A 25534-nucleotide genomic window follows, 5' to 3' on the forward strand; every position below is an offset into this window, starting at 1 on the left:
ACTCATGCTATGCTGCCACTGCTCTGCTGGCCCTACCTGGATTTATGATCGTCAGACTCTGCTACATCTTAGAAGCGCACTGGTGACCACCGATGGGTCTCTTATTCCATACATCAAATGTCATCCTCCGTCTGTCTACCCCACCCTGGATTGTGTCCTTCACCTACCTTGTTGTAGTTCTCTACGGAAGAAGCGCCGCAGGCACCGAGGCAAGCGTGGAGGCGTCCGAGTGGCAATGAGGAAAATCGCGAGTGTTTCTCTCGCCCAGCCTGGGCCTCGTCGGCTCTCTGCAGTCCATCTAGGCCAGACAGATCTCTTCCTGGCCCGTCGTTAGTGGGACCGCTGGTACTCCTGCCATGTTCTCATCACTCTGGAGGACCAACCTCAAACACCTGTCTGCTCTGCCCGCCCGAGACTGCGGATACGTAGCGGTGGGGTGAATTCCTTGAACATCCGCCCTCTGGAATATTCCCCTTGTCCTCAGGCTACGGTCCACTTCACTGCAAAAGTCGCCCTGGTCAACAGCAGGTCTGCGTCTAACAAAACTTTTGTTCTAAATGACTTTTTCTCCCGTTACAACCTGGATTTCCTGTTTTTAACTGAGACATGGATTAGCGCTGGAATTGGCCAGTCTTCTGTCTTTAGTGAACTCTGCCCGCCTCAGTGCTCGTTCATTAGCACACCCAGGTGTGCTGGAAGAGGAGGCGGGGTAGCGCTCATTTTTAAAAACAGTCATAATTTACGGACACTCTCTGTGGGGAGTTTTGTCACATTTGAACTGCAATGCGTAATTGTAGAATGTGCTATGTCACCGCTGGTAAGTGTACTCGTCTACAGGCCTCCTAAGCACAACAAAAACTTTATAACAGAATTCTCCGACCTTCTCTCCCACCTCCTGTCATCGCACGATCGCCTTCTTATACTTGGTGACTTTAATATCCATGTCTGCTGTCCTGACAGACCCATGGTTAACGAATTCTGTGGTGTAATAGATGCCTTTGGTCTTACTCAACATATAATCAAAGCTACTCATATCTTGGGACATACACTCGACCTTGTTCTATCCTATGGTTTTTCTGTGGATAACATTGTGATTGAGGATGCCATTTTCTCTGATCATAAACCTATTATGTTTAATTTTAGTCTATCAAATGCTCTGCAAACTGTCAAAACTCAAGGTCGTCACTCTCGCCACATTAACACTCAAACTGCATCCCAGTTCTCAGATAGTTTCATCAGTAACTCTGTTGCAGCTATCATTGCAACAGCGGCATCATCCTCTTCTGGGCCAGACGAATTAGTCAGTCTTTTTCAATCTTCTTGCTCTTCCATACTTAACTCTGTAGCTCCTCTCACGTTCACCCGCCCTAAGCTAAAGTCTCAATATTGGTTGGACGAGGCCACCCGCTCGCTCAGGCAAGCCTGCCGTAAAGCTGAAAGGAAATGGAAAAAGGACCATCTCACTGTTTCCTATGACATTTTCCAATCGACTTTAGCTTCCTTCCAGACGGCGGCTAAAAAAGCCAGAACTAAGCACCTCTCTGACTTAATTAGTACACACTCCAACAGACCCAATATTCTGTTTAGCACTATTAACTCTTTTCTTAACCCTCCTAACTCTCCAGTTGCTGGCGTATCTACTGAGACCTGTGAAAAATTCCTCAAGTTTTTCACTGATAAAATAGAGAACATCAGATCAGTGTTTACACCCTCCTTATCAACTGCTCTACCTGTTCACTCTCGTGCACTAGCTATTTCTACTTTTAACCAATTTCAGCCCATCTCTCTCAGTGAATTGCAGGAACTAGTTTTACATATGAAACCCACTGGATCCCCCTATGATGCCATTCCTTCCTGTATTATTAAGGATGTTTTTGATGCTGTTGGGCCATCGATTCAAATAATTCTAAATTCATGTCTCACATCAGGCACTGTCCCTACCTTTTTTAAGCATGCAGTCGTCCAACCCCTGCTTAAAAAACCCAACCTCGATGCCCAATGTTTGCAAAATTATCGCCCCATCTCCAAGCTCCCTTTTTTTTCAAAAGTTTTAGAAAAAGCTATACTGTTACAGCTGATTCCGTTTCTGTCCACACGTAAAATATTTGAACCTTTTCAGTCAAGATTCAGATCCCTTCACAGCACTGAAACAGCCTTGCTTAAAGTAACTAATGATCTGCTCCTCACTTTAGATTCTGGTGATAATGCCATTTTGGTTTTACTCGACCTTAGCGCTGCGTTTGACACTGTTGACCACAACATCCTTCTCAGCCGTCTAGACCAGCAGGTGGGCATCAGGGACACTGCTCTTCTCTGGTTCAGGTCCTACCTTAAACATAGGACCTTCTCTGTTTCCATTGGCCATTTCTCTTCATCAACTGCCTCTGTCTCCTATGGGGTCCCCCAGGGGTCCATCTTGTGTCCCATGCTTTTCAGTCTCTACATGCTCTCACTTGGTGACATTACTAGAAAGCACAACATTTCCTTTCACCTTTATGCAGATGATTCTCAATTGTATTTGCCCTTAAAATCTAGGGACTCCATCCAATCTCTCCTTGTCTGTCTCGAAGACATCAGAAATTGGATGGCTAACAACTTTCTCCAGCTAAATGGTGACAAGACTGAAGTCATTATTTTTGGTCCCTCCAAGGCAAGATGCACTACAGTGAACGATTTAGGTCACCTCACTCCTCATGTCACACCCTCTGCTAGAAACCTGGGTGTCTTCCTTGATTCCGATCTCTGTCTTGACAAACAGATTAGCACTGTGGTCAAAAATAGTTTTTACCAACTCAGAGTGATTTCCCGTCTCAAATCCTTCCTATCTCATAACGATCTTGAAATAGTCATCCATGCTTTTATCACATCACGACTGGATTACTGCAATTCTCTTTATCTTGGCCTCCCTCAAACCTCACTTAGACGTTTACAGCTGGTCCAAAACGCAGCTGCACGTCTGTTAACTGGCACCAGGAGACGTGAGCACATCACTCCCATTCTGGCCTCCTTGCACTGGCTCCCAGTCTTTTTCAGAATACAATTTAAAGTCTTATTATTTGTTTTTAAAGCACTCAGTGGGCTGGCCCCAGCCTACATTAACAACCTTTTACAGCCTCACTCAGTCCAAAGGTCTCTAAAATCCTCTAACACAGGGCTTCTTCATGTACCTCGCTCGCGGCTGAAGCAGAGAGGTGACAGAGCTTTTTCTGTTGCTGCTCCATGCCTCTGGAATCAGCTCCCACCGGATATCAGATCTGCTCCCTCCATCTCTGCCTTTAGATCTAGGCTAAAAACCCATCTCTACTCCTTGGCCTTTCCCTAACCATCAGCTTATTGTTATTGTTCTTACTATAGTTTTATTTTTTATTTATTTATTTATTTTTTGATCATTTGTCTTTTAATACTGACTCTGTACAGCACTTTGGTCAGTGTATGCTGTGTTTAAATGTGCTATACAAATTAAACTTACTTACTTACACCTCCCAATAACTTGTACTTACATACAATTCTTTGAACTGATGGTCTTAGAGTCTGCAGTTGTTTAGAAATACTGTAGCTCCAACAATATTCATTTGTGAAAATCTATGATCCTCTTTCGAACATTTGCACTGAGATCCTTCAACTTTCCCATTGTACTGTGTGTTGGTCAATCCAATGAGTGCTGTCAAACAAACCCTTTTTATGTTGGCACTGAGAAGCTACCAGCTGTAGTCAATCAATATCACAAAAAGTAAGTTAAGAGGCCTTGGCTGTGGCAAATTAAGACATTTTGGAACTTTCAGCACCATTGAATTCATAATCTAAATAGGTGTGCATATTTTTGACTCTGTATGTATAATTTTGACCTTGTGTTTATTTTAGAAAACCCAAAATAAATTAAAATTTGTGCATCAAATTCTTTTTTTTAAGCTGTATGTTGTACAATTATTCTGCCACAGAAAAGACATTCATGTCCCTGTATGGAAACTTCTGACCTCAACTGTAAAATCATAGAATTGAGGGGACTCTCTTTTTTTCCATGACTATTGGAAAATAATCAACAAAAAGGTGGTGGACATTTGTTACCACATGGTATTTGATGATTTTCCCATAACCGTATGTATTGAAGTATTTTATTCCTTTTATACCACAGCAATTTGCCAACAATTACAACCTCACCTCAGAAAAAGTTGGAACGGTACATTGAAATTAAAACTGAAAACGGTGTTTTGTAAACAATATTTGACCTGTCTTGCACTCAAAAAACAGCACATTATTGATGTTTTACCTCATGAATTTTATTTTTTAAAAATAAGCACTTGTTTCAATTTTGATTTTCATCTCATCTCATTATCTCTAGCTGCTTTATCCTGTTCTACAGGGTCACAGGCAAGCTGGAGCCTATCCCAGCTGACTACGGGCGAAAGGCGGGGTACACCCTGGACAAGTCGCCAGGTCATCACAGGGCATAGACACAGACAACCATTCACACTCACATTCACACCTGCGGTCAATTTAGAGTCACCAGTTAACCTAACCTGCATGTCTTTGGACTGTGGGGGAAACCGGAGCACCCGGAGGAAACCCACACGGACACGGGGAGAACATGCAAACTCCACACAGAAAGGCCCTCGCCGGCCACGAGGCTCGAACCCAGACCTTCTTGCTGTGAGGTGACAGCACTAACCATTACACCACCATGCTGCCAATTTTGATTCTGACAATACATTTTTTTCAAAAGAGTTGGGACAGGAAAGCATTTCCCATTTTATAATGTTGCCTTCCTTCTCATGACACTAAGATGTTTAGGGACTGAACACCAAGTGCTGGTGTTATTTTGTCCCATTCTTCCTGCAAACAAAGTACGGGGTCATTGTTGTCATATTTTTCTTTTCAAAATTTGCCATACATTCTCTATTGGGGACAGAGGGGACACACCCTCTTCTTCCACAGCCATGCCTTTTTGTTGTGTCCATAATGTGGTTTTGCATTGTCTTGTCGAAATATCCCTGTAAATGATGTTGTCTTGAAGGCAGAATATGTTGCTCCAAAATCTCAATGGACTTTTCTGCATTAATGCTCCATCACAGAAGTGTAAGTTGCCTTTGCCAAGGGTACTGACATGATGCCATACCATGACACACCCTGGCTTTTGAACTTGTTGCTGGTAACAGTCTGGACGGTCCTTTTGACTTTAGTCCGGAGCACACAGCATCCATTTCTTCCAAAAAAGACCTGGAATACTGATTCATCTGACCACAATATACATTTCCACTGTGTGATGGTCCATTCCAGATGCCTCCGAGCCCAGAGAAGTTGATGGTGCTTCTGGACACAGTTAACATAAGGCTTCCTTTTTGCTCAGTAAAGCTTTAACTGTCATTTCTGGATGTAACTTTGTATTGCAGAGCTTAACAAAGGCTTGCCAAAGTAATCCTTAGCCCATGTGGTTCTATCAGCTATAGATGAATGACGGTTCTTGATGCAGTGTTGTCTGAGGGATCGGAGATCACTGGTGTTCAGATTGAACTTGTACCCTTCCCCATTACACATCAAAATTCTTCCAGATTCCTTGAATCGTTAAATGGTATTATGCACTGTAGAGGGTGAAATATCCAAATCCCTTCCTATCTTTCTTTGAGGAACATTGTTTTTCAACATTTCAATAATCTTCTCATACATTTGTTGACTAACTGGAGATCCTCATCGAATCTTTGCTCCTCAAAGACTAGGCCTTTCTTGGATACTGATTTTGTACCAAATCATGACTACAATCACCTGTTTCAAATCAAATCATTACTTAATTGTTTGCTTCATTACTAGCCCTAAATCGCCTCCGTCCCAACTTTTTTTGGAATGTGTTGCATTTATGAAACACAAGAATGGATGTATATTAACAAACGACATGAAGTTGACCAGACAAAACATGAAATATCTTGGGGTCATCCTATCTGCGATGAAATATCAGTCAAAGTTAATTTAAAATCGTTGTTTTCCTTTGTTTATTTGCATTTTCCATACCGTCACATTTTTTTCTGGTTTGGCGTTGTATATATTTTTTTATTTATTAAAGAATGGCAAATTATGTATAGTTTATAACAAGTTAATAACTGTCATCACTTATACTTTAAAAGCTATAAACAGTCAGTTCAGCATTAGTTTTTCTTTTTACAATTAGAAAAAATGCAGCACTTTATGATACACATAAACAATGAGCAAACTCTTCTGTCTTGAAGGCTTTCAGAAAACTTCAAGATTATTTACAGAGATCGTTAAAGCATTATCCCCTAACTGTTACAGAGTGAGACTAGAGACTCCATAAATGTCAATTTCACACCAGGAAACAGGAATATAAGAACATGTTTCTTTGTTCAACAAAACAATTTTCAAAAATATGTTAATTATTAGGGGTTTTTTTTAATTGTGCTGTTGCTACAGAAACTATAATATCTACAACGAGCGTGATAATATAAACTTGTGATTTCTTTTGCAGCCTGCAATTCTGTTGCTAAACAAAATTAACCAATACCTTCTGACCAGTCAGAATTGAGAATGGAACAGCACTGTATTATAAATACATTTATGAAGAAGACTCACAAGTCGGTAAAATGCTTTGATGCCTGTAACAGGTAGAAATTAAATTATGTTGCATTCATCTACTGTATATATGAAATTGTATGTGTTTGATTTCAGATCCAATGGGGTGAAGAGACCAGGGGCAATCTTACATATTCTCTCCTAGGATCTGCGGTGGATGAAGGATTATTCACCATCAACCCAAAGAATGGCTGTGTCAGGATCCATGGCATCTTGGACAGAGAGAAAACCGCGACTTATGAAGTGAGTGTATCCTCTGCATAGCCGTGAGCAACATCACATTTTTTTTTAATGATAGTGAAGGTAGTGATTTATTTGAATTATTCAAATGTTAAGTAAAAAGCTATTTATTAATTTATAGTAAGAATAATGTAGCACAGTGGTGCAGTGGTTAGCATGGCCGCTTCACAGCTCCAGGGTCCACGATTTAATCCTGAGCTTGGGTTACTGTCTGTGTGGAGTTTCACATGTTTTCCACATGTCCATGTTCCTTCCAGGACCCCAGGCTTCCTCACACGATCCAAAAACTTGCTGTGGATTGGCTATTCCCGTAAATAAGATATGTGCTATATGTGCATTCACACCTTGCGCTCTCACCAGGACAAAGCAATTACTGAAGATAAATGAATGAATGAATGAATGAATGAATTAACTCATCAGCAGCTTAACATTAAAACAAATAAACATTTGTATTCACTATCAGGAACCTTATAGAGCAAAACCAAGACAAAATACATTTCTGCAAATCTCTACATCAGTGGTCCCCAAATGGCGGCCCGCGGGCCAGATCCGGCCCGGGCACGGCAAATTTTTGGCCCGCCACGTCACATCTGAACAAAGGTAAACAGCGCCATCTATGGCCATGCATGATTAGCGATCTCCCCACTTCAGTGGGAGACATCTCTGCTAGTCATCAAGAGTGAGTGAAATCTTATCTAAGCTTATGACAGTCGTGACAACAGACCATGGCAAGTACAAAAAAACGTAAAGTCGATAGCGAAAATCGTCAGTTTAAACCCGACTGGACGGATCAGTTTTGTTTTATTTTACCTGAGCATCCAAATGCAAAGCCAACATGCCTGATATGCATGCAGACTGTAGCCGTCTGCAAGGCTGACAATATCAAGAGGTACTTCACTACTATGCATGCCGCTATTTTTAATTCAAATTATCCTGAAAACTCAGGTAACCGCAGACAAAAAATAGCCAACATGCATTCCTCATTCAGGCGCTCCGTTTTTACCATGGAGAAATCTACCACAGCACAACAAAGGGCTAGCGCAGCCTCTTTACGTGTTTCCTGGAATCTTGGGAGAGCAAAGAAACTGATGCTGTTGTTGGTAAGTTGCCAGCGCCCCATAACGATCCCACAATTCCATGCGCGCTCCACCCAGATGTGACGTAAAGTAGAACTGCTTTAACTGTATCGAGAGCGCCTCGATTCGTTCTCTCATGTTCTGGCTACTGGAGTGGTCAGACGGACTGTAGGCACGCAAGCTACAGTGTGAGACTAACCGCTATTGTCTGAGAACAGCCTGTTCAAATTAGTTTCGGCCGAACTTTTGAACGACCCGCTAGGTTTCAGTGATATAGTGGTTTTGATTCTAAACCTTTGCAAAGTTTAACTACAGTTAAGTAGTTTTCCACGCTAAGAGGCATTTGCGGACAGCTTCACTCCTCTCAGCCTTTTTCTCGTCGACGCATCACTGGAGGTTTCTCCCGAAGTACCGTGGGCCAACTAGGCCTCCATCTCCCTGCTTCGTTAGCTGCGGTTGGACGCAACTCGCCGCTAACCACCTCTCCTCGGACCGCGACCCTCAGCGCGGACATCGGAGAACGAACTTCCATCGCATTAAGTAGGCACTTGGGCAAATTTTAATAATTTGTAGCTTATTCAGATGGTTGTTAGGGTCATGTTTAAACTTTGAGCTGTTTAGCATACCCGCTCAGACACGGAAGGTGTTTCTGTTTTTTTTATTGTTTGTTTTGGTTTTGTTTTTTTCTTTGAACTTGTTAGACAGGGTATCTTGCATGATATCTTTCCTTAACTCCATTGCTAGCTTCCCTATCTGATTAGCAGTGCAGCGACAAGTTTATTTTAAGCTCCGAGGCTGGACCGCTACAAGGCCTAGTTCTCTCCATCCAACACCTATTACACACACTCTCTCTCTCTCTCTCTCTCTCTCTCTCTCTCTCCCTCGCGTTGAGTTCTTTGCCTAGATAGTCTGTTGGAAATTGTTAAGTACAGTGTTTAGATCCAGCTGTAACGTGGCCAGATTCTCATTAGCAACTCATTGCTAGCTACCTCAGGGTGATACGCTAGCTGGTAAGCTTGTGTTCTCGACTAGGCCTGCAGGCGCCATATTCCCCGACGCCATTTTGATTCCTCCCTGAGTTACCTGTGATATGTCACCTAGTTTACGACACCTAGGCATTGACCGCCATTTTGCTTAAGCATTGCTAGAGTGGCTAGTCATTAGCATCTGCCCACAGATACACACACACACACACACACACACACACACCTACACACGCACGCATCGGCTTGCCCTAGTCACACACACACACTTACACACACGCACACACAAGGGATTCTCTTTTCCTATCTCTTTCTCTCTCTCTTCCCCTCAAATCTATGGTCCAGCTGTAATTGTTCCATTGTTTTGTCTTGTTATTACCTTTGCCCGACATTGAATGTATTTTGTGAGATTATTATTAGTGAGTAGTAGACAAATAAAAGCTAATCAAATTGAATTACATTTTACTTGTTCCTGTTGTTTATTCACAAGGTCAACTATTTAGAACTCCTTTTTCCTTCAAATTTAGCTTTTGTATACAACTGGGTTTTCCATCTAATGCAGAGCTACCATTAATCTTGAATGTAACCATTCACGGTGAATATTAAGATTAATAATTTAAGATTTTATGAGACTGATCTTTATTTATAAATTGATTAATTAAATTATCAATTATTACATAATTTATAATTTAATTAATCCCAATTCCACCTACACTGTATTGGTAAAACTGTGTGCAACTGATATGGTTGAAAAGGTTTTATGTCACGACGAGGAAAACAAGCAAAATATTGTGGACCTACCAAAGCAGGTGCCATTGTCAGCCAACACCACAACAAGAAGAGTGGAAGTTTTAGCCAAGGAATGTTCATCCAGACTAAACACTGATCTGATTAAAACAGAGGCCATGTCACTGGCAATAGACTCTTCTTGCGACCGAACCGATATAGAACAGCTATTGGTATTCGTCAGATTTTTTTGATGGAAATATATTTCGGGAAGAGCTACTTTGTTTGCTGCCTCTGCCTGGGCACACAACTGGGGAGATCCTTTTTAATGAGCTGACACAGATCTTTGCGAAGACTGGCTTGGATGTGAACAAAATCATCGCTGTCGTTACCGATGGAGCTCCATCTATGGTGGGACATCGCAAGGGCTTGATGAGCAGGCTTTCCGCAATTAACCCAGGGCTTTTGACATTTCATTGTATTATTCACCAATCAGTGCTGTGCGCTAAACTTGACAAGGAAATGAAAGTGACATGGATTCGGTGACAAAACTGGCAAATTTTGTTTGGGAGAATTCAAGTCTGCAACACTGCATTTTCAGAGCATTGTTGGAGGAAATGTCAGCAGAACACACAGACCTTCTGCTACATAACGATGTTTGCTGGCTTAGGGGCTCATTTCACAGAGTACGATCTGGAAAAAACCACGCGCGACTATGATCGCAGCTGTTTTCCCGTAGTCGCGGGCAAAATCCGTGCAACCTAAACCCATTATTTTCTGTGTACGCTCTATGTTATCTCGTTCGACCTTCGATGTGTACGCTCTACCTGCATCCTATACGCTCTGTAGATGCTTTACATACACTCTACTTGCGTCTATCCACTCGATCTGATGCGATCTTAACACGACCAAGGCTCATTCTGTTTGACCAATCTGCGACACAGCGTTGATCTCTCGGCGATCTATCCTCGCAAGCGCGCGACCTCGGCCGATCAAGGCTCAATCTTGGGCGATCTAGCTACGTACGAGTTGCAACGTACCCTCAATCAATACGATTTAACCTGCGATATAAACGTTCCAGCCTCGCTCTGTACGCTCAATTCTCGATCTTTTCTAGACAGATTCTCGCCTGAGCTACACGCAAATTTGTCACGGTCGCCCGGATTTGCATGCGACCCACTGCAACCGTATAAAAAGGCCCGGCGATCGGTGGCCGACCATCAGTTTTTGACCAGCCTCCAAAGGGACAACATGGACCCAATCGCTCTGCATCATGCTATGTTATTACAGCACTGTCAGGGGTAAAAGTAACTTTTATTTCTTGCCGGTACTATTATTTTGAGTCATAGTGCACGCGCACAGCGAGCGCCGGAAAATACACCTAATTATTTATTATTGTCTACTTATCAAGCATTCACTAAGACTTCTTATCACTCAGTAGTACTAGTATAGTACTTTATCACACTATCACTCTTTCATCCACCTGTATCAGTTTTTGATTATAAATAAATTGCAAACATCATTTCAACAACACAATTTAATAACTTTTTTTTAGCTGAACAGTTGAAAACTAACTTTTCATTTTGGACATTGGACACAGAACAGTGTAACAGAACAGAAAAGTGAAAGTTTTTAGGTAAAACACTTAAAATAAATTCCAAACAGGCTTGAACGTTTGAGAAAGTGCATGCATTCTACAGCAAGTGCGTGTGTTCTCAGTGCGCGTGCCATGCATTGGTAGCCTAGTTACTCTGCTCGCTCCAACCAGACAGTAATCTAGAATCTTTGCCCCGACTTCCACTCGATTTACGAATTCTGATCAAAGTAATTTTTAAATAGTCTATCATGAAACATTAACATGTTTCTTTATATGCCTTTTTATTTGGGAGACTTTGCAACTAACGTCTGTCTGCTAAAACACTTTGATTACCAGCTATTACCACGTTATAGCACAAGATCTGGTTAAGCCATATGCGCGCTGTAACCAGCACGCATACGGCTTAATTTTTTTTTTTAGTTTTTACATTTTTTTTTCAGAGACAGTATATTTTTCTTTCCGGTACGGCCAAATCTTTTAGTGGTACGCCGGACCAGCCAGGACCGGCTTTCTTTCACCCCTGAGCACCGTGCCCTGCAACTGCAGCAAGACTCTCTGACAGGGTTTCCCATACATAGACCATTGTGTGGCGCAGCGCCACACAATGGATTCCTATCACCACATTATCAGACTTGCGATTTTGAAAAAAAAAAATTCCGTTGCATATCGTTCCGTTCATTCATAGTGCTCTTTCGTCTCGTTCACATGCGCGCGCGCGCGCACACACACACACACACACACACACACACACACACACACACACACACACAGAGCCACGGAGAGGTGTGTACACAGGTCTGCTGTTGCGCATACACCCGGTGCCACGGTCTGATCGTGCGCTGGTATAAATTTACCATGCGCATGCGCAGACCGATTTTTTTTTTCCCGGTCAACTTCCAGGAAGTCTAGACTGGTGGTAAATTCAGACCGTGACACTGGCCTTATTGCATTATCCCGTTTATCCCGCTTCAGCATTCATGCAAGTTATTAATAATGGCTTGACATTCACAATAAATAAGGATTTCCCACTAGCCTAAATAAAATGCATTACCTTGCACTTACAATCAGGTACCCTGTGGTGGCACACTTATGTCGTTCATATACATGTACGGATGTCATATGGTCGCAAAAGCCATTAAAAATCAGGTCAATGCATTCCCATATTCTCTGAAGTATGGAGGGTCTGCTTTGTGCATGGGGAGTTCCACTATGATGATGATCTCATGATTTAATAAAAATAATTTGTTTCCAACCAAACTTAAGTGGTCTTTAATTATTTAAGAAAAGCATGTGTGACCATAACCATGTGTCTGTGGCGCAATTTGAACAGAAGGAGGACTCTGGGTTTCGTTTCTTTTCTGCATTCAATCTCTATTTGCACAGTGATTTACTACAACCAGAAATGTCACTTCTGCAACAGTGAATACATGCACAAATTAATACAGCTGAACAGAACATATTCTATTTGCAGAAATTTCTTTCTGCCATTTTACCAAGAAAAAAAAAAACTATGCAGCAGGAGGGAAGATATTGAGAACCTGAAGGAAACCCACACTGACACAGGGAGAACACACAGACAGGGTTCTGAACTCAGAATCAAAACAGACCCTGCAGCTGTAATGTGGGAATAATAACCACTTGAAAAAGATACTGCAATAAACTTCAAAAGTTAAGGATAATAGAATCGACAATTTGTATGCTTCAGCTCCTACCCCTGCTCTTTATAAGAACGCCTTCAGCTTCAGTCCAAATTTGACTTGGTATCCACAAGTAAAACACAGACGCAGTTATTCCTTGCTAAACAACTTTTCTTTGAGGCCCTGTTTACATTATTTCGAATCAGCGGATCATCAGATTAACGTTTTTAAAACGATTCGCGTGCACACAGAAACGCCAATGCACGATTCCCATGCACACAGCAACGCCAATACACGGATACGCTAATCACATGACTAATTAGACGGCACGTCACATGATCCCAGTGCATATCGGGCATGCGCAAGTCACTCACCACTTGCAAGTGGAAGGATGGCAAGCGAACACCTTCTCCAGCAGATAAACACACCTGGCTGTGATGTTCATGTTCTCACTGAGTTTAAGCGCCTGAAGGAGGTTGAAATGTGTAAATAAACCTCAGTGCAGCTCAGCGCTTCCTCCTGCACTCCAAATCACTCCGCCCTAAACAGCGAATGCCCTCTGGAGGGTGCGCACTCCGGCCCTGCGCAGCTCACAGAGCGCGCAAGTGAAGCGCACGAGCAGTGATTCAGGACTGAGCCGCTGTGTGTGTGATCCCAACGCCAGCGAATCAGGAAGGTGGATGTCACAGTGACGTTGTCCAATGACGACGTCAGCTAGAGCTCAACACAGCGTATCCTCGTTTCTCAATGTTTACACAGCACCGGATCAGACACGAACTGGATTGAATACGTGGGCTCTGGCGGATTCCCGTTTCCCGGCGTTTTAATGTGAACGGACAGTGCATCCGCAAAGAAAACGAGACAGATACGGTCTAATGTAAACTTGGCCTGAGACTGGGGATAAAGCGGGAAGTGTACTGTTCTCTCTATGTGTTTTGCTCTTGCGTGAACACAGATAGCCAGCCAAACTCCTTATTCAAGAGCCAGGAAGTGAGCGGCTTGCTCCTTTAATATCTTCTCACACTTAAGTCAACATTTCTGACTGCATTGAATTTGGTGTAAAACTAGAAAAGAAAAATAAAAAAAAAAAGTCTTCATAAACAACCATGTAAATATCAGTATCAACGTATCGACTGCTTGATATTAACTCAACAGTTATTAGCACAGCAGGCTAGAAAACAAGGCAAATTAGCAGGTATGTAACACTTACAACCATTGCTTTCTGAGAGATTAACTGCATTGACGCGGCCGTGAGATGATGCGCACACATTTTCCCTCTCGTTTAGGTTTTTACTTCCTACTTCCGGTTAGTCGGGAGATTTTAAAAATAAAAGCGCCGCAAATACATAAAAAGGTAAAAAACAGTAAATCAACATTTCAAAGTCATTTTGAGTGTCTTTTAAACATCTCATCTCATTATCTCTAGCCGCTTTATCCTTCTACAGGGTCGCAGGCAAGCTGGAGCCTATCCCAGCTGACTACGGGCGAAAGGCGGGGTACACCCTGGACAAGTCACCAGGTCATCACAGGGCTGACACATAGGCTACGTTTACATTACGTCGAATCAGCGGATCATCAGATTAACGTTCTTAAAACGATTCGCGTTTACACTAAAACCGTTAGCCGTGCACACAGCAACGCCAATACGCGGATACGCTAATCACATGACTTTAGACGGCGCATAACATGATCCCAGTGCATTTCAGACGGCGCGTAACATGATCCCAGTGCATTTAGGGCATGCGCAAGGCTCACCACTTGCAAGTAGAAGGATGGCAAGCCGCGCAAGGCTCACCACTTGCAAGTAGAAGGATGGCAAGCCGCGCAAGGCTCACCACTTGCAAGTAGAAGGATGGCAAGCCTAATACACGGATACGCTCGGCTCCGCAGGCATCCTGCGCTCCAAATCACTCCGCCCTGAACAGCGAGTGCCCTCTGGAGGGTGCGCACTCCGGCCCTGCGCAGCTCACACAGCGCGCGAGTGAAGTGAACAAGCCACGATTCGGGACTGAGCCGCTGTGTGTGTGATCCCAGCGCATATCACTTACTGATGGCAAGCCTAAAGACAATCATAACTACACAATGGGCAGTATTTGCATCAGTATTTGCAGTATTTTCATACTTTTATACTCTTTAATGAAAGGTGATACAAGGCGGAAGTCCGCGCCGTTTTTCAGCAGTCGCGTCACATGACCAACACCAGCAAATCAGGAAGGTGGATGTCACAGTGACGTTGTCCAATGAGACGCCAGCTAGAGCTCAGCACAGCGTATTCGCGTATTCTGAATGTTTACACAGCACCGGAGCTGACACGATCTAGATTGAATACGTGGACGCTGGCGGATTCCCGTTTCCAGGCGTTTCCAGGGGGTTTAATGTAAACGGACAGTGCAGCCGCGAAGAAAACGAGACAGATACGGTCTAATGTAAACGTAGCCATAGACACAGACAACCATTCACACTCACATTCACACCTACGGTTAATTTAGAGTCACCAGTTAACCTAACCTGCATGTCTTTGGACTGTGGGGGAAACCGGAGCACCCGGAGGAAACCCACGTGGACACGGGGAGAACATGCAAACTCCACACAGAAAGGCCCTCACCGGCCACGGGGCTCGAACCCGGGCCTTCTTGCTGTGAGGCGACAGCGCTAACCACTACACCACCGTGCCGCCCGTCTTTTAAACATATTAAACATATTCAGGGCAGAACAGGAAGATTATTAGCACATCAGGCGCATGCAGCCACACTATCCAGATTGATCCCCAAGATCAAATCTGTGTCAGGTGAAATTACCTCAGATCCTATTGAGATTAATAAGATATTTTGTTCTTTCTACTCTAACCTCTACTCCTCACAATGTCCTTTAGATGTTTGGGATGGAGATAACCCTCTAGATAAGATTGTTTTTCCTAAACTAAACGAGGATTTGTGTAGGGAGCTGGGAAGTCCAATTTCTATCAAGGAAGTACAGGAGGCAATTATGTCACTTCAGAACAGTAAAACTCCAGGCCCTGATGGGTTCACTGTTGAGTTTAAGCTATTCTCTGCCACCATTGCACCAGCCCTCCAGAGAATGCATAATGAATCCTTTGTTGAGGGCCACCGGCCTCCTACCCTGTCGGATGCCTCTATTTCTCTCCTGCTTAAGAATGATAAAGACCCCCTCATGTGCGGTAGCTATAGACCCATTTCCCTCTTAAATGTTGACCTAAAGATCCTGTCAAAGATCCTAGCCCAACACCTACAGCGGGTCCTATCAAGTATAATATCAATTGATCAAATGGGTATCATGCTTGGAAGGCACTCATTTCATAACACAAGGAGGCACCTAAATATCATTAATGCTCCTAGTTCGAACACTCCAGAAGTGATTATCTCACTAGATGTGAAGAAGGCCTTCGACAGGGTAGAGTGGAGCTTCCTTTTTTTTTGTTTTGCAGAAATTCATTTTCAATCCAGAATTTATATCTTGGATCAAATTGCTTTATGCCAGCCCAGTCGCCTCAGTCCACACAAACAGACTCCAGTCTGCCACATTTCCCCTCTATCATGGAACCAGACAGGGCTGCCCTCTTTCCCCCCTCTTATTTGCCATAGCTATTGAGCCTCTAGCCATCTGGCTGCACCAGGAGGGTGGGTTTGAGGGCATCACCAGAGCTGGGAAAGTTAAAGGACATGGGACATGAAACATAAATGCACGCTATATCAGTTTCTTTCCATTAAAAATATGAATTAATTGCATCAACAAATACAAAATCATCTATTAAATTCAGCAAAATCGTTATATTCGTGATGATTATATGGCATTTCTGCTCAAGCTCCGATTTGCATATTTTACAACCGGAAGAGCCGCTGTCACGTGATCATACGTCACAAAAACTTTCGGGCACAGCACAAGCGGGTAGATGAATGGAGAAGTGAATGACAAGAAAATTGTTTTTATAGTCTTTAACGTACATTGAACATCATGGTGTATTGTGCTGCTTATGGTTGCAATAATTCCAATGGGAAATGCCCTGGAGTAAGTTTTTTTGCATTCCTCAAGGACCCGAAGCTGAGGAAAGTGTGGGCTCACTACTGCCGTAGAAAAAACTTTGCACCTACTGTTTCCCACAAACTGTGTTCGGACCATTTCACTGAGGATTCTTTCAACATTAATACTCAGGTACTGAGCGATATTAATTGCCAAGCCAAATTTAAGAGGCCGTATAGCCGGGTTCATGGAGGCAGTGATAGCGCCATAATATACAGGGCCTAACATTCCTACAACTGTAGAGACAGTCAAGAAATCCTGTAACATTAATGGACATTTAAATAGGAACAGTCCACCGTACTTCCATAATGAAATATGCTCTTATCTGAATTGAGACGAGCTGCTCTGTACCTCTCCGAGCTTTGCGCGACCTCCCAGTCAGTCAGACGCAGTCAGACGCACTGTCACTCCTGTTAGCAATGTAGCTAGGCTCAGTATGGCCAATGGTATTTTTTGGGGCTGTAGTTAGATGCGACCAAACTCTTCCACGTTTTTCCTGTTTACATAGGTTTATATGACCAGTGACATGAAACAAGTTCAGTTACACAAATTGAAACATAGCGATTTTCTATGCTATGGAAAGTCCGCACTATAATGACAGGCGTACTAACACCTTCTGTGCGCTTCGACAGCGCATTGATACCTTCACTCGGAGTTGTACCATTATTTTTTAGACAGGGCGGACGGACCAGGGCATTCGCCCGCCTGGCCGTGCCCGACGAGGAGCGCTCTCGGCCGGCTTGGGAGGCAGACGGCAGCCCCTCCTGGAAGTGTGGTTTTACCATGGGCCTCATGCGGAAAAATGCCGAGGTGCATTCGCTAAGCAACTGAAAGCCGAAGTAAGGATTAGTATTATAATTTTGGGTGTATCAATTATTGATTATCATAATTCTGACTCGTTTCGCCATTTTGAATGTTTTCATCTCGGACTCTGGAAGCATTGTATCTCAATCAATCTCGAAAAATATCAGCAAAAAAAAAAACTAGCTTGCAACGGACTTTAGCTAGATCTATGATGAACTTTCAATGTATGATACAAAAATAATACTTCTTTCAACAGATCATTAGCCTTTGAGCAGAATTGTTTTTAACTTACCAGGAAGTGTTATCGAGCTGACCGCTTTCAGTTTCATGGGGATTGAATGAACTCTCACTCTCAGAATCATCTGACCTGTCAGAGTAAAGACAAGATCCATGTTCATGTGAATTTCCAGCTATCGGTTCGAATTGATAGGGTCTAACTTCACATCTCTGTGAAAAATCGGGAATGTCACTGTCGATGGTGTCCATTTCGGTAACCTGTTTACATTAGATTCCCAAGCGCTGGCTCCTTGGAAAGTTTTTGTGACGTCACGGGTCACGTGACCACCTAGCTAATTAACGAATCATTGTTTTACGTTGATGTATAAAAAAGTTGAATAATGTGATGATTTTCACATTTTTGATGCCCTGCAGTGATTTAGATGGCATTTCTTATGTCCTTTATACATAATTATACCCAGAAAAAAATCCATGTCCCATGTCCTTTAATAAATTATCGTTGTATGCCGACGACCTCCTTTTATACATGTCTAATCCAGCTGCCTCTCTCCCCATGGTTCTAAGTATCTTCAACAAATTTGGGTCCGATTCAGGCTATAAACTTAACCCCCACAAGAGCAAACTTCTTCCCATCAATTCTCTGGCCAAAAATATAGCCCCATCTTTTTTCCCTTTCAAAAATGCTACAGACGGATTTAAATATTTGGGGGTGCATATTACAAATTCAATCAATCAACTTTTCTCCAAAAATTTCCCTCCTCTCCTTGAGAGGTGTAAACTAGACTTTGGTAGCTGGTCTGGTCTCCCACTATCCCTAGTAGGTCATGTTAGTTTAGTTAAAATGGTTGTTTTACCCAAGTTTTTATATCTTTTTTCACATATCTCCATCCTTATTAAAAAGTCTTTTTTTAGATCACTCAATCAATTAATAAGTTCCTTCCTTTGGGGAAATAAAAATCCATGCATCAGAAAACCAGTGCTACAGCTCCCAAAGGCTCTTAGTGGCTTAACAATGCCCAATTTCTTACACTATTACTGGTCCTGTAATATTCATCAACTTTTATACTGGATTACTAACACAGCAGACGAAGAGCGCCCTGCATGGGTGGAGATGGAACATGCATCCTCTAAACTCTCTCTTCATTCCCTGGTTTGCTCCCAGCTCCCTTTGATGGCCTCCAACTTTACCTCAAACCCAGTGGTAACTAACTCTGTTAGAATCTGGATTCAAATTAGGAAAAACCTAGGCCTCCATAGGGCCTCAGACCTCTCCCCCATTGTAAACAATCACCTATTTCTGCCCTCTTGCATTGACCTTTCAGTCTTGGTTTGACAAAGGGATAACTAAATTTAAGGACCTTTACAACCAAAGGACTTTTATGTCCTTTTCTGAGCTCTCAAAGAAATTTGATTTGCCTAAATCCCACCTATTTCTTTTTTTTTTTTTTTCAGATAAGGCATTTTATTCAGAATCAGAATCCCAAATTCCTTAGTCATCCCCCGGAAACTCTGGTTGACTCACTCTCTTGATCCTGAACAAAAGTGACTAATTTCTAGCATTTACAGCCTTATCAATTCTACTACTGACACCCCAGCATCTGGTCCCAAGGATTCTTGGGAGCAAGAGCTTGGAACCACACTGCTTGATGATTATTGGCAACAAGTTTTACGGTTGGTTCACTCCTCTTCAATCTGTGCGAGGCACGGCCTCCTACAGTGTAAAGTTGTACACAAAGCTCACTACACTAATTTGAGGCTATCTCGGATTTACCCCAATGTAACTGACTCATGTAATAGGTGCAAACAATCTCCAGCTGACCATTCCCATATGTTTTGGTTCTGTCCCAGGCTTGCCACATTCTGGTCTGAAATCTTCAAAACTCTTAGCACAGCATATAACACTACTATCTCTCCTGAACCTCTCTTGGCTTTGTTTGGTGTCCCCCTGCAGCCTTTTACCTCTAAAGTCGTGCAGACTGTTCTTGCCTTTGCCACTCTGTTGGCCAGGCAACTTATACTCCTCAATTGGAAACACCCTCATCTTCCATCTCATAGAAGGTGAGTGAAAGAGGTATGACTGTCCATTAGACTTGAAGAGCTTAGATTTTCCCTCAATGGCTCCTTAAACTCATTTGAAATGACTTGGAGATCTCTCTTAAATTATATTGAATCCTTGACATATCTGCCTGACTGTGACAATTGAGGCCCCACTTTTGTTTAAATTTATTTATTTATTTATTTATTTATTCTTTTTTCATTGTTATTTTTAAACATTTTATTTCATTGATTTATTTAATTCATAATTTTCCTTATTTATGTATTTGTTGTATGTATTCTGTATTGTTTACATGTTGACACTGATTTACATTGAGAACTGTTCTCTTCTGGGTGGGGTGGGATTGTGGGAGGGATAAAAAGACCGGGAAAAAATGATAGACTGGAAGTCCTCTCTGTCATATTGCACTGTCATTTTGTTGCCTGTGAAATTGCTTCCAACAAAGAAAGTTAATAAAAAAATTGAGGCTGTGCATCAGATGTTTTTAGCTTCACTGTTGATCGATGGGCCTTAAAAATGATTCAACAACCCATTTGTACAAACCATGAATGCAAATTAGCTGTGCATGACTACTGTAAGAGTGTAGAAACACATACCTAAGCTAGAATTTCATGTGGTGCAGTTGTGGCAAATTTTTAAATTGAGTCATGTCATCCATCCATTATCTATAACCACTTATCCTGTGCAGAGTCGCGGGCAAGCTGGAGCCTATCCCAGCTGACTATGGGCGAGAGGTGGGATACACCCTGGACAAGTCACCAGGTCATCACAGGGCTGACACATAGAGACATACAGCCATTCACACTCACAGTCACACCTACGGTCAATTGAGAGTCACCAGTTAACCTAACCTGCATGTCTTTGAACTGTGGGGGAACTGGAGCACCCAGAGGAAACCCACACAGACACAGGGAGAACATGCAAACTCCACACAGAAAGGTCCCCGTCAGCCACTGGGCTTAGATCCAGAACTTTCTTGCTGTGAGGCGACAGTGCTAACACCACGACACCACCGTGCTGCCCATTGTTCATTTCAGATTTGGTCAAATTTGTTGAAGTATAATTTAAATAAATTAATTTGTTCAACTGAACCAAACTACTACAAAATGAATAGTGCTCACAAAACCCTAATTTTAAACAAAACCCTAACCCTTTAAAACCCTAAAGAAACATCTGGATCACATGCTGTATAGAATGCTATGTTCAGTAAATGCAAGAATTCCAAGAACTCTTAAGCATTTACATGAATGGTGTGTGTGTGTGTGTGTGTGTGTGTGTGTGTGTGTGTGTGTGTGTGTGTGTGTATTTTCATTTAGTTAAAAGGGAGAGTGATACTACCAGAAGGAAAACTCGCTAAAAAGGACCTCAATTTGAGAATCATAGTTGAAGACCAGAATGATGAAGACCCTTATTTTAATATTTCATTCACTGGTTCTGTTAATGAGCTCAGTGACAAAGGTACATGGACTTTTTTTTTTATTCTTATAATGTGGGGTTTCTTGTTCCCGATAACAGCAAATCCAATAGTATTTTACTCCATAGCAATTTGCCAACATTTTTTTATTCACCATGTCATAGTTTTAAACATTTTATATTTACATTTAAGGTTGTAGAATATCCACAAGACATCCTGTTCCTGAATCGTGTGCATTATAAAACCGATAAACATCAAGCTTCCCTCATCAGCCTATTTTTTTCTCTTTTGAAATTAATAACACAAAAAAATGCAGATGTCATTTTACAAAAAAAATTAAAAATAAAGCCCTGAATGTTTTTCCAGGATTAGCAAACTTCCTGACTTTTACAAAACACTGACACTGGAAACTCCTGCCTTAAATGTTTTTTAAAAAGTCCTCACAAAAAACTTCACCAGATCAACAATTATGTTTTTTTTTCCCCCTGACACACAATTATTTTTGTTTAGTGGACTGAAAGCTACTGAATTGAAATCACAGACTTCCAATTTTATTAGGTTTTTTTTTTCTTTAAATAGAAGAATTAATGAATTTAGAGCCACATGGCCTCTGCTATTTTTTCTTGCTTCACCAGGACACAATACAAGATACAAATCGTCATGCATCACATGGTGGGCTTTCCCTGTTCGCGCAAGACATTGTGGGATACAAATTTGAAACGGAAGAGGAAAATGGAGGATGCAAATGAAACGGGAAAGACTGACTACAGTAACGGAATGCGAGAAGAAAAGATGTTATGTTGCGAAGGAAAGGAAACGCTGGACCAAACTAATAAATATCGGTGGTCAGCGAGCACCTCGGTGCGATCAGCTGTTTGTTTAGCAAAAGAATGATGTAACTGTCAGTGCACAGTCAAGATAAACTTGTAGACGACAGTAATGCAACACTGGATGCCGCATGTGGGAAAACCCAACAGAAGAAGTAAAAGAAGAAGAAGAAGAAGCAGGGCTCCAGAGAATGCGCACACCGGACTTCCTCTGTCTGTTCGACTGTGAGCAATTTCATGCACAATATTTGCTAGGGAATCCCTTCAAATTAAATAACTTCCCAGCCACAGAATGGCCTGCGTTTTTTTATTTATTTATTTTTACAGTAGATATTACAGAAATAAACATATCACAATGACCAAATTTCTGAAGGAAACTAAATTTCACCGATTTTATGAAATCTAAAGGCCATCTAGCTTTAATATAATACTGTGCATTGCAGGTGCACTCCTGTCAGAGCTGTTCTTCTGGAAAATTAATAAACATTTTCTGACCAATCAGAATCAAGAAATCAACAGTGCTTTGCTATATTTTAATGTCCAATCAGCTGCACATAAGAGTGTCATTAATAATAAGTTGTTTCATAAATGGCCATATCTGTGATGTCTCAGGAAAATATTTTGATGTAATTTGTCACAATATCAATTTTGCAACATCATATTTGACATTCTGATTTTTGTTGGGAAAAGGGGAATATGGTCCTTTATAAATGTATCTCATATGGTTCTGTTTCAATGTTAATACTTTTTCTCCTAGACACCTCTGTAATTACAGTCACAGCTTATGATGCAGACGAGCCAGGAACACCAAATTCAAAAATTGCATACAGGATTATTCAGCAGGAGCCGGCGAGAGAGTCAATGTTCAAAATTGAGCGATCGTCTGGTGAAATCAAAGTCAAAATGAACACTCTGGACAGAGAGGTGAGCACCTCAGTCATAAAAAGCAGACATCACAATCACTATTGTGCAGTAAGTTCATCAACAGCCTTGTTGAAAGTGAGCAATTCCAGGAAGAGAACCCTGTCAAAGACATTAAATATTAGACAATATTTAGTTAGAGAAGATTAGAATCTGAGCTTCATACAATCTGAGTTTTATTATCCAAGGCTTTCTTATGCAGTGTCAGAATTATTGACATCCTTGGTAAAGATGGGTAAAAAAAATGTCTCTGTGGTTAATTAGCTTAATCTCATACTGTGGGTGGTAAAAGAGAGCAACTGGACTTGTTTGAAGATTCTTGAAGAGGTTTCACCTCTCATCCGAAAGGCTTCTTCAGTTCTATCTGACTAATAGGGAGTATCAGGTATTTATCCTCTCATGGATGAAAAGCAATCCTAAGGTGTCGTTGAGCCATCCTGCTGGTGTGGGTCACTGGGGGCTGGGTGTGAACAGCCTCGAGAGTCGTTAGGGTGATCAATGGATTGCTGGTTCTCTCTGTCCTCCTGTGAGTCACTGAAAACAGCTGGGTTTTGGTGTGCATTCAGGCCCTGTCCACACGGCAACGGATTCAGGTGAATCCGATACAATTGTTTATCGTTTAGGCCTGGCATCCACACGGCACCGGCGTTTTTGGTGCCCCAAAACGCAATCTTTTGAGAACGGGTCCCAGAGTGGAAAGATCTGGCAACGTTGCCGTTGCGAAGTCATCTGGATGAGTAGAACGGATTTGTTTACGATGACGTCACAACCACATGACTGTCAGTGCTTCACGCCGGGTAGAAGTGTAACGAACTCGATGCGAGTTGTCAACAAATCCTATAACTTGGTTCATGAAACGCACTTACAAAATATTTTCACTGTGAATATTTATTGTGTAATGGTGCAAAGTGAGAGAGAGAGAGAGAGAGAGAGAGAGAGAGAGAGAGAATAGCCCTTAGGGCAGAGTCAATCCTGCCAGCAAAAATAGGGAAAAAAAGGAGCGATCTCACCTCTTCAGATGTTGGTTTAAGTCCTACAATACATTCCTCAAAAAGGGCGTAGAATAACAAATTAATCCATCAACGTGTAGCATTCAATTTATTCCCGACCATTAAAGACGCCGCCTTCTGCGTAGAATCATACGTCATCCTCGCCGCCATATTGGATGGGGCAAAGTGGAGAATAAAGATGCCTCATTCATGTGCTGCGTTTAACTGTACCAACAGGTTTGCCGTCCAAACGAGATCACATGGGATTACCTTTCACAGGTGAGACTGGAAAAATACTTTTCATTGTATTTGGTCATTATAATGTAATTTTACGAACAGATTTTTCTGACTTTGTGGCTAATATGAAGTCTCGCGCATAATAGTTTATGCGCATGCATCCTTACTTCTTTTATTGTTCTGGTGTCTCCAAAGGGACCGTCTTACAGTGCCCCTAGAGGTGTGGCATGTATATTGCATCGTTTTCAGCAAGCATTGCGTTGCCATATGGACCTGATATTTTACTGATCGTTGCCCATGTGGACGCGATATTTTTTTGAATAACATCTCGTTGCCGTTGTCGTGTGGATGTAGCCTCAGTTGTCTGGGAAGTGTGCCAAGGACTGCATTGTAGGTGGCTGATAAATGATGTCTTAGACCCTCACCTCTGTTCAGTGATGGCCGTTCCAGGTTGACAAAAATGGCCTCTTTTTTAACTTTGACAGATTTTCTAATTATTGTGTTTACACTTAGCACTAAAAATACCCAATGTGCATTACTCAAATATGTCACACAACCACTGAAAATACTTTAGACAATCTATAAACTATAGTAACTTTAAAATGATACAATCTGCTGGAGTAGTCTGTGCTCTCTCCTAAATGAGTTGTAATCCTTAATTTATGTTACCAGGGTGTTTTCATGGCATTCAAACTGGGGAATCCTGCCTCATGGCAATATGAGACATTCTCCTGAGCTACTGATATTTTTCTATTGCATGCTCTTTTAATGCAAGACAGAATTCAAAACAATAATTTTTAAATTGTTAACATTTATGGGTCAAAACTATTTTCAACTTTTTCTTACACAGACACAAGAAATGTACAAACTGATAATCACAGGCACAGACATGGATGGACGCTATACTGATCCTCAAAACAAACCACGGACAGGAACAGGGACTGTGACCATCAACATACTTGATGTCAATGATAACATCCCCATATTAGAGGACGGCTCTGTGAGTGGGTTTTTTTCTCTGGATTTTTTTCTTATAATGAATAGCTAATGTTAATTGTCTCATAATTATATAAATCTCTAATAAATTATTTAGTGCATATTGATCTTATTCAAATGGCTTGATGGTGATTGCTAGCTTGGTTAAAATATGTTGTTACATACATGGCATTTGAGTGA

At 41.9% G+C, this 25534-nt stretch overlaps 1 protein-coding gene across 1 annotated transcript in view; it reads left to right on the plus strand.

Annotated features, from left to right (window-relative positions):
* LOC132879620 (desmoglein-2-like protein) overlaps positions 1–25534 on the plus strand; it is a 116792-nt gene that overhangs the window by 14274 nt on the left and 76984 nt on the right. The window contains exons 3-6 of the mRNA XM_060913731.1: positions 6673–6819; positions 21287–21428; positions 22969–23135; positions 25209–25358. Coding sequence (XP_060769714.1) covers positions 6673–6819; positions 21287–21428; positions 22969–23135; positions 25209–25358 — 606 coding nt within the window. The remainder of the gene's footprint in view (positions 1–6672; positions 6820–21286; positions 21429–22968; positions 23136–25208; positions 25359–25534) is intronic.

Source organism: Neoarius graeffei, chromosome 1, assembly GCF_027579695.1.
Source record: "Neoarius graeffei isolate fNeoGra1 chromosome 1, fNeoGra1.pri, whole genome shotgun sequence".
Lineage (NCBI taxonomy): Eukaryota > Metazoa > Chordata > Actinopteri > Siluriformes > Ariidae > Neoarius > Neoarius graeffei.